This window comes from Salmo trutta, unplaced genomic scaffold (assembly GCF_901001165.1).
Source record: "Salmo trutta unplaced genomic scaffold, fSalTru1.1, whole genome shotgun sequence".
NCBI lineage: Eukaryota > Metazoa > Chordata > Actinopteri > Salmoniformes > Salmonidae > Salmo > Salmo trutta.
Window position 1 is genome coordinate 1,887,365 of NW_021822962.1, and position 10,479 is coordinate 1,897,843.

General features: G+C 42.0%; 1 protein-coding gene across 4 annotated transcripts; it reads right to left on the minus strand.

Moving 5' to 3' along the window:
- Positions 1-2,259: 2,259 nt before the first annotated feature.
- Positions 2,260-10,126, minus strand: LOC115187665 (RNA-binding protein 12B-like). 4 transcript variants are annotated; one of them, XR_003876110.1, is made up of 2 exons: positions 9,541-9,652; positions 2,260-2,291 (listed from the first exon to the last, which is right to left on the minus strand). XR_003876110.1 is itself a non-coding variant. In XM_029746643.1 (2 exons), the coding sequence occupies exons 1-2, from the start codon at positions 10,096-10,098 to the stop codon at positions 4,330-4,332; spliced, it is 2,112 nt and encodes a 703-aa protein (XP_029602503.1). In that variant the 5' UTR covers positions 10,099-10,126; the 3' UTR covers positions 3,850-4,329. The 4 variants fall into 4 exon arrangements, 3 of the variants coding, with proteins under 3 accessions (XP_029602503.1, XP_029602504.1, XP_029602505.1); XM_029746643.1 differs by lacking the exons at positions 2,260-2,291; positions 9,541-9,652 and adding exons at positions 3,850-6,335; positions 9,993-10,126; XM_029746644.1 differs by lacking the exon at positions 2,260-2,291 and adding an exon at positions 3,850-6,335.
- Positions 10,127-10,479: the final 353 nt, after the last annotated feature.

A 10,479-nucleotide genomic window follows, 5' to 3' on the forward strand; every position in this document is an offset into this window, starting at 1 on the left:
GGGCATGCTGACAATGCATTGAATTCAGTGGTCATTTGTTGGGCTACAATAGTTATTTATGTATTTGTTACCATAATTTGGCTGATATGTATTTAGGATCATTTGGCAGTTTTGTGTGTTTTATATTACAGTAAATGTGGATAAGGGCCTATTCTCTATATTAGAGGTCGACCGATTATGATTTTTCAACGCCGATACCGATTATTGGAGGGCCAAAAGGGCCGGTGCCGATTAACCGGCCGATTGTTATTATTATTTTTTGATAATGACAATTACAACAATACTGAATGAACACTTATTTTAACTTAATATAATACATCAAAATCAATTTAGCCTCAAACAAATAATGAAACATGTTCAATTTGGTTTAAATAATGTAAAACAAAGTGTTGGAGAAGAAAGTAAAAGTGCAATATATGCCATGTAAGAAAGCTAACGTTTAAGTTCCTTGCTCAGAACATGAGAACATATGAAAGCTGGTGGTTCCTTTTAACACGAGTCTTCAATATTCCCAGGTAAGAAGTTTTAGGTTGTAGTTATTATATTATTATAGGAATTATAGGACTATTTCTCTCTAAACGATTTGTATTTCATATACCTTTGACTATTGGATGTTCTTATAGGCACTTTAGTATTGCCAGTGTAACAGTATAGCTTCCGTCCCTCTCCTCGTTCCTACCTGGGCTCAAACCAGGAACACATCGACAACAGCCACCCTCGAAGCAGTGTTACCCATGCAGAGCAAGGGAAACAACTACTCCAAGTCTCAGAGTGAGTGACGTTTGAAACGCTATTAGCACGCACCCCGCTAACTAGCTAGCCATTTCACATCGGTTACACCAGCCTAATCTAGGGAGTTGATAGGCTTGAAGTCATAAACAGCGCAATGCTTGAAGCATTGCGAAGAGCTGCTGGCAAAACGCACGAAAGTGCTGTTTGAATGAATGCTTACGAGCCTGCTGGTGCCTACCATCGCTCAGTCAGACTGCTCTATCAAATCATAGACTTCATTATAATATAATAAACACACACAGGTGGCATCCTATCAAGAAGACTGCAGATTGTCAATACTGATTAGCCAACTACTGCAAAGGCCAGCAGCGTGTGGAGCGGCCCATTGCTGCAGGGCTGGCCACTCTCCCAGCCTGCTGTCTGGCGGCCCACTGCTCAGAACAGCCTGCTGCCACATGTCATCAGAATCACTAAGATCCAATGGAACTGCATGAATCCATTTCCATTCCATAATAGAATGTAGGCCCTACTGAACATAGCCTACTGAACATAGAATACATTCCGGCACTATGGAACCCCAAGAGCAAATATTTCTAGGTAAAACAGAGATCAGAGAACAGGAAGTAGGCCTATGACTTTTAAGTGTTGGCTAATTCTATTGTCCGACTAGACAGAAAAGAGAATCAATTCTTTTGGATAATCAATCACTTTTACAGTTCCACTGAGAAACAACTCAGAAAAATGTCAAGACATAAAGCAACAAATTGTTTTCTCTCCCCCTTTATTGTGTGTTATGTTGACATATAACAGTTTAATTCAGTGTAGAATCCTTCACTAAAACAAAATACTCTAGGCCTTATTGTTTTGCATTGGCATATCATGGCTGATATTAATGACAAGGCCCTTATTCATTTATACTTTTTGTTTAATATCTTAAATGTAACCCACATTTACTGTAATATAAAACACACAAAACTGCCAAATGATCCTAAATACATATCAGCCAAATTATGGTAACAAATACATGACTAACTATTGTAGCCCAACAAATGACCACTGAATTCAATGCATTGTCAGCATGCCCCTTTCATTCACCTAAAATGTATTCTCTATCATATTCAAATCAAATCAAATGTATTTGTCACATACACATGGTTAGCAGGTGTTAATGCAAGTGTAGCGAAATGCTTGTGCTTCTAGTTCCAACCATGCAGTAATATCTAACAAGTAATCTAACAATTCCACAACAACTACCTTGTACACAAGTGTAAAGGAATGAATACGAATATGTACATAGAAATATATAAATGAGTGATGGCTGAACGGCATAGACAAGATGTAGTAGATGGTATAGAGTTGGTATAGAGTTGATGTCCTTGATGATCTTTTTGGCCTTCTTGTGACATCGGGTGGTGTAGGTGTCCTGGAGGGCAGGTAGTTTGCACCCGGTGATGCGTTGTGCAGACCTCACTACCCTCTGGAGAGCCTTCCGGTTATGGGCGGAGCAGCTGCCGTACCAGGCGGTGATACAGTCCGACAGGATGCTCTCGATTGTGCATCTGTAAAAGTTTGTGAGTGTTTTTGGTGACTTTATATCAAGTCATTTAATTTAAAAAATAAAACAAATTGTCACATATACCGGATAGCTGCAGTGAAATGTGTTGTATTAGAGGGTCAGCCATAGTAGTACGGCGCCCTTGGAGCAAATTAGGGTATAGTGCCTTGCTCAAGGGCACATCGACACTTTGTCAAAAATCTAAATTGTATTTGTCACATGCGCCGAATACAATAGGTGTAGACTTTATCGTGAAATGCTTACTTACGATCCCTTTCCCAACAATGCAGAGTTAAAAGGTAAGGGGGATTAGCACAAAAAAGTAAATAGTAATGCAATAAAATAATAATGAGGCTATATATATATATATATATATACAAGGAGTATCGTTACCGAGTCAATGTGCAGGGGTACGAGGTAGTTGAGGTAATATGTAAATAAATAATATAGTAACTAGTAACGCAATAAAATAATAATGAGGCTATATATATATATATACACACAAGGAGTACCATTACCGAGTCAATGTGCAGGGGTACGAGGTAGTTGAGGTAATATGTACATGTAGGTAGGGGTAAAAGAGACTAGGCAATCAGGATAAAGTTACAGCAGCATGTGCTATGTGAGAGTGTTCGTACGAGTTTCTCAGCAGTTTTATGGCTTGGGGGTAAAAGCTGTTCAGGAGCCTTTTGGTGCCCTTCTTGGCGCTCCGGGTACAGCTTTTAAAAATATATATATTTAACCTTTAACTAGGCAAGTCAGTTAAGAACAAATATTTATTTACAATGACGGCCTACACCGGCCAAACCCGGACGATGCTGGTCCAATTATGCGCCGCCCCATGGGACTTCCAATCACAGCTGGGTGTGATACAGCCTGGATTCAAACCTTGGTGTCTGTTGTGATGCCTCAAGCACTGAGATGTAGTTCCTTAGACCGCTGCGCCACTCGGGAGGCCAAGCTTGCCATGCGGTAGCAGAATGAACCGAAGTTCTTGACAATTCTTAGGGCCCTTCTCCAAGGTATTCGAACCAGTGATCTTTTAATTACTGGCCCAATGCTCTAACCGCTAGGCTACCGGCCACCCAGTTATTACTTCAAGGTTTAAAGTGGAAAACCATTTCTGTGAGAATAGTTAACATGGGTTCACCGTCGTCCAACTCTTGGTTACTTCTGGAAATTGGGTAGCAGGAAGTAATGTAGGTGCAATTCACAGATTCTCAGTTAAGTGTGAAAGTCTCCTGCATTCTAAACGTTTTATTCTCACTGCTCCTGACAACCAAAATGTATACATCTGCATCAGAATAAAATAAAAAGGGAGTTAATGCAGACAGAGTTGCACCCTTTGCTTGTGTTAAATCCTGCATAACTTGGCGTATGAGTTGGGGAATACCTAACATATATAGATACTTAACCATTTGAGTGTGTGTGTGTCCAGCTAAAGCAAATGGCATTCAAGGCCATTCTGAGTCCAAAGACCACCAGATTGACCACAGGAAAAAATATATATAGGACCATGGGCAATGCAGTATTTATCATACAACAAAACATCTTAGACAATCTTCAAAGACGATAACATGATGCATTTTAATCAAAGAATTTCCACTAAGTTTAATGGACAACTTTTACACTATATAATGCAATAAACATTTCAACAAATAATAGTTGCAAAATTAAGTTCTACATTCACCCAGCTGTTAAAGAAAATAAAATTTCAGGCAATTTCACTAAAAGAAAAAGATTCAGAAACAGGCTACATAGCAAGCAGGCGATGGGCAAAATACAAATAAACAATTGTTATTCTTTAAGGGGGGAAAAAACAGACAAAAGGTTTGTCCGTTACACATGGAGTAGAAGGCTATACACACACACACACACACACACACACACACACACACACAGTATTTTTAAAATAAAAAATGGTTCAGTCGCCATCTGTTGGAACCACCAAACTAACCAAATACAGTCCGAGATGTTCTTCCTAAAACGTCACATTTTAAAGCCCAAAAAGGTTCTTTCATGTTCTATACGGAGGACAAATTTCACACAAAAACTAGTTTTACTTTTCTGCTGCCTATTGGTCTTCCACTCAATTCCTCAACTGCCATTAACGCCTCCAAGCGAGATTCAAAAACAACCGTTGCTGAGCCTTTGGGAATCCCTTTGTTGTCATACTGCAATGAGACCGATCCAGGAATTACACGATATCCAAAGCAAAAATCATAGATTTCTTCAATTCTGATAGTCCAAGGCAGATTAACCAGTTTCAGGCATGTTGGACCATCAAACTGCTGCGGTGCAGAAGGTCCATAGCCTCCATGTCTATGAGCAGAGCCATTGCCCCTGTTGTCAAGCAGAACAGGGTTTTCCATCATGTGAGAATCCAGACCCAGACTGCTGCCTCCATGAATATGAACCTGCAGGTCGTTCATAGGAAGATGGCCTATATCAGGGTTGACCCTGTAATCAGTGTACAGATGGGACATCGCCTCACTGTTCCTGGCCAAGTACCTCTCTGAGCTTCTCTCCATCTGTTGCTCTGTCACTGCAGGTTCACCAACACCAAATTCACGCATCTGAGCCAGAGAAATACATTTCAGGATGACATTTGTTCCAAGAAACCCTTGCCCATTCAGAGACTGTGCCCTCATAGCCTCCACCTCAGTCTGAAAGATCACCAAAGCCTCTCCAAGCCCATTGCCCTTATGGTCAAGCAGCAAAACAACAGCCTCCTCTGAGATCCTGAAGCCTAGGAAGAAGTCCACAATCTCAACTTTGCGCACGTCGAAAGGCAGGTTTCGCACATACAGGCAAATCTTATCAGATTCACACGCATCCTTCTTGGTCTCTCTTGGAAGCCTTTCCTGAGATCTGCTGTAAGACCTTTCAGAGGGTGGTGCACCATCCATTGGATTTGCCCCAGATTCTAGCATGGCGACCATTTTCTCTTTTGAGATAGGAGAGATGTACACAATTCGTTTGAGAAATTTCTGCTTGTGAAGAGTCAAGGCAGCACAGTAGTCCCTCAGGCTTCTGAACAGCACAAATACGGAGCTTGTCTCTGATCCATACCTGTCAAGAAGGTGAAGGATCTGATCATACTTGAGGTCTGCATGATGGAAGATCTCCTTTATGTCCCTCTTCTCCACTAAGTAGGGAAGGTTTTCCACCAAGACACAGAACTCCTCATTGGGAGGAGAAGAGGACTTTGTAGACCTGTAGGCCACTGGTGAGCGAGACCTAGCACGGTCTGGAGGATACCTCTCAGTGTGAGCTGACGAAGGCCCTCTTCTAAACTTACCACTGCTGTCTTTAGCAGGTTCCACACCACCACCTGCCTTAAACCACTGCTCTTCTGAGCTTGCATAGAGTTCCACAAACCTCGCTCCAATGTAATGCCGATCTCTTTTCAGACCCTCTCTAGCATCCAGTCTGGATTCGAACTTGACAATTCCTTTCCCATTTGGTTGGCCGCGGTCATTTCTCATCATAATAATGTCCTCCAACACTAATCCGTCAAAGAAATTTCTCACATTCTCTTCGGTCGTAGTAAAAGGCATGCCTTGCATGAGCAAATACAAGTCATCTTGACAGCTTGGCTGTGAGGAAGGCTTTCGGGCGTGACTACGTACATTACTGTAAGACACTGATCTACTGCCCATCTCCACGCGCTCTTTTCTTCCAGGTTCCTCATTCCTGCCTTCTTTTTCCGGTCTTCTGAAACCTTCCTTATACGGCCTCTTTTTGGTCACCTCAGGTTTTATACTTTGCTTGAGAACAGCCTGCATTTCTGACTTGCTGCTCAGCCGTAAGCGAACTGGAGAACCTTTGATGGATCCCTCTGAACGGGTCATCGCCCGCCTCGCGTCTTCATCGGAAGCAAAGATTATGAAAGCCTCCTCACGCTCCCCACCAATAATGTGCACCCCACCATCTGGGATTTTGAGGCCAGTGAAGAAATTGCGAACGTCCTCAGAACCTGCAGTGATTCTGAGCCCCTGTAAACGGATGACCACCGCCATTCCGACAACAGCACAAACAACAGCACCTGTAGACAGAGGGGTACATAATAGCATTATTGCAGAACAGTCCTGTGTCCAGCTCACCAATGCTCTCCAGACCATTCCACTATAACATCACCAAAACAGGTGACACCTTGAGAATGAAAACAGCAACTGAAAACGTTCTGAAAGGATTACGCTGTGCACAAATCTGAAGGTCCCAATACGACACTTAGGCCACTACAAAATGGAAACACCATAAAAAAAATGTACAGGCCTACAGGCAACAACGGTAATTCGGAGATTCTAACATCTGAAAGATTAGTATGTCGTCTCCAGGAGTGACAAAGTTCAACCATTAAACTGGATGTCCCTTTCACGGATTGTTCCATCTCAAATCAGCTGTGCATACATTAAATGCATCAGGTATGAGCCTTCACCATAGTATAATGGCAGGCTTCCAATCTACAATTCCAGGCTTCACTTTACAACTATTCAATTGGATCAAGTGTTAAAAGGTTCACAAGTTTCATGCAATATTCTCCTTCGTTGAGTCACATATACACTATATGACCAAAAGTATGTGGACACCTGCTCGTCGAACATGTCATTCCAAAACCACAGGCATTAATATGGAGTTGGTCCCCCCTTTGCTGAAATAACAGCCTCCACTCTTCTGGGAAGGATTTCCACTAGATGTTGGAACATTTCTGCGGGGAATTGCTTGCATTCAGCCACAAGAGCATTGGTGAGGTCGGGCAATTAGGATTGCCTCGCAGTCTGCATTCCAATTCATCCCAAAGGTGTTCAACGGTGTTGAGGTCAGGGCTCTGTGCAGACCAGTCAAGTTCTTCCACACGACAAACCATTTCTGTATGGACCTCACTTTGTGCACAGAATCATTGTCATGCTGAAACAGGAAAAGGCCTTCCCCAAATTGTTTCCACAAAGTTGGAAACACAGAATAATCTAGAATGAAATTGTATGCTGTAGTGTTAAGATTTCCCTTCACCGGAACTAAGAGACCTAGCCAGAACCATGAAAAACAGCCCCAGACCATTATTCCTCCTCCCCCAAAACTTTATAGTTGGCACTATGCAATGAGGCAGGTAGGGTTCTCCTGGCATCCGCCAAACCCAGATTTGTCCATCGGACTGCCAGATGGTGAAGCGTGATTCATCGCGCCAGAGAAGCATTTCCACTGCTCCAGAGTCCAATGGCGGCGAGCTTTAAGCCACTCCAGCTGACACTTGGCATTGCGCATGGTGATCTTAGGTTCGTGTGCGGCTGCTCGGCCATGTGCTCGATTTTATACACCTGTCTGCAACGGGTGTGGCTGAAATGACAAAATCCACTAATTTGAAGGTGTATCCACATACTTTTGTATATATAGTGTATTTCTTCTGCGTCGCTGGCATGAAATTGTGTATTTGCCACAAACTCTCCAATCTATATCAGAAACAGGCATATATTCAGACCATCAGAATACCCAAACCACAAAAAAACGAAAGGCACAGCATTAAACAATTTCTGTAGATACTTAATATCTAGCAATAACCCATCAATCATTAGGCCTACATCTCGACATACCATACACCATAATTAATAAAGGGGGAATGACATTAGCCATGGACATAGTTAAGCACTTTTCGGACAGCGGAATATGGTCTAGTACCCCTCTGAGTACACCACTTGTCCCTGAAATCAAAGCGGCTAGTGTCTCCGGCAGCTGTTCCAAAGACTGTGACCATAGCAACGAAATAAACATTATCGACGTACGAACGAAGAAACGCTATAAGCATTCATAAAAAAGTATTTACACGCAACAGAAACGATAAATCCAAAAATGGATTAGGGGGGAAAAAATGGTATTGTTAAACGTGACTCTAAACTGACAAGTGTTTGCCAGCAGGCAAGTTAGCTGATCCCGCTGTTGGATGTAAGTGTTGATGTATCACCACGCAGGATACATGTTCTACTGTGATTGGTCAGCAACGGCACCCCTTGAAAAATAAGAGCAGAATCCTATTTTCTCTGGCTGAGCGGCTTCCATGTGCACGAGAACCACCGACCGCTCCGCCTGGATAGAATTGTGCCACCCCGTGCTTTCAGTCCGTGCCTTTAATCCTTTTCTTTGATATGCATCAGTCCACAGAGAGTCAGATATGGGCTTTTCCAATACGGCAGTGTTGTTACTCCAGTCCATACACCCTGGTGTATTACTAATAAGGAAAGTGTTTCCATCACTACGGCTAAGGACTTGGAACAGTTACTCCGTGAGGTGTGTTAACCATGTTCGGGGAAAACAAGTCAAACTTTCCCAGGTCTGGCCCCAAGTCTGAGTAGGTTCACGGCCCAAGACCTTTAGATTTTTTGGGGCCAGGCCTCAGAGGTGGAAAAAACAAGTCTTATGACTTCAGTCCAAACACCGGGGTAAAGTCTATTGGAAATGCACCATAGGCATAAGAGTAATAGCTGGCATACTTGAGCATGATTGGTCGTTCTGCTGTACAAATCAAAAAGAAACCCCGCACCCAGCAGAGCTAAAAATGGTACCCTACTGTGACTGATACTAGTCAAAACAACGTCATGCCACAAAATACATTTAATGTCGAGCACACACACGCCATTGGTCAATTTAACGCAAATATATACTGACACCTTTAAAAATATCATTTGTGTAAACTAGATAGAGGACTTTTTACGGCGCGCGATATAAAAATGTCCATTCCCAGTCGCACACTGTGATTCAGGGTTTCATAATCATCGGCCATTAACATAATTGGACGGCGACATTTCATTTAATAAGCCAAGTTAAATGCAGAGAAGAGAACCGTCACAAAGCAACCAGTGCGAGACACACATCTGGCTAGAACAATCAGGATACGTGAAACTAGCTAGAAAAACCAAAAGCTATGCCATTACTTGAGGAAATTAGCACACAGCCCACCATAGCAGGGTTCCTAACGTTAGCTAGCTAGCCACTGTGTATGATAGCCGGTTAGTTCACAGCTGAACACCCACATTGTCCGCGTTTTATTTACCTAAGAAAATGCACAAGCAAAATACACCATACAACACTAAAAACTGAATTATTATAAAAACGTCGCAATTTAACGTTAGCTAGCTACATGTCAGCTAGCGTAGCTAACAACGCTAGCTAGCAGGGCCTTGTAGCCTGGCTACTCGTAAAATAACGCTACACTAGCATGATAATTCCATCCCAAGAGTCATACCTAAGAGAGAACTTACACAGGCAGCGAGATAAAAAGTTATTTCTTATAAAATTTGACAAAAAAAACTAAACGATGGCAGGAAAGAATAGATTTTGCCCTTCGAGTTTCAAACACGTTTGGAAATACGGAAACCCAGAGCGAGAAGTAAGCAGATCTCGCGTGTCATTTCTTCTTCTTCTTTGGCATCATGGCGTTCACACATTTTGTTTGTGCATGTCGCCACCTACTTTGCGGTAGTGTGTGTTTATATATATATATAATATATATATATATATATATATATATACACACACACACACACACACACACACACACACAGTACCAGTCCAAATTTGGACACACCTACTCATTCAAGGGATTTTCTTTATTTTTACTATTTTCTACATTGTAGAATAATAGGGAAGCCATCACAACTATGAAATAACACACTCCAGAACGCAGCTCACTCTGTTCACACTTGACACCAACCTTCTTCAACACCCAATCTCCATTTTGTATCACCATCTTCCTCAAATTCCTCCTCAGAAATCCACCTTTCTGTATCCCTGTCCCAATATTCCTCAACTGCCAACATTGCTTGCGGCCTGCCCGCCAGAGTGACTGAAGAACAAAATATGGGGAGATGGTTTACTTTATGGGCTATTCATTTGTGAGACATCTGAAATACACATTTTATTACAAATTAAATATTTAATATCATCCAACACCTGAGACAGGAAAAAGGATTAAAAAAAACAATAAAAAAACAATTGGGAATATTTGAGAGTACAATGACCATTGAAGCAAAGCCATAACCTACTTCTATGGCTCTGAATTGAAGTCCATAGTGCTTCATCATGTCCACTTCACACAAGTGTTAAGTTGACCTTATGACTGGTTTCCATTCCAACACTGCCATCATTCTTCAGACATATATGACAGACAGCTGCTTGACTTTTTATTAGCAGCCCTAACA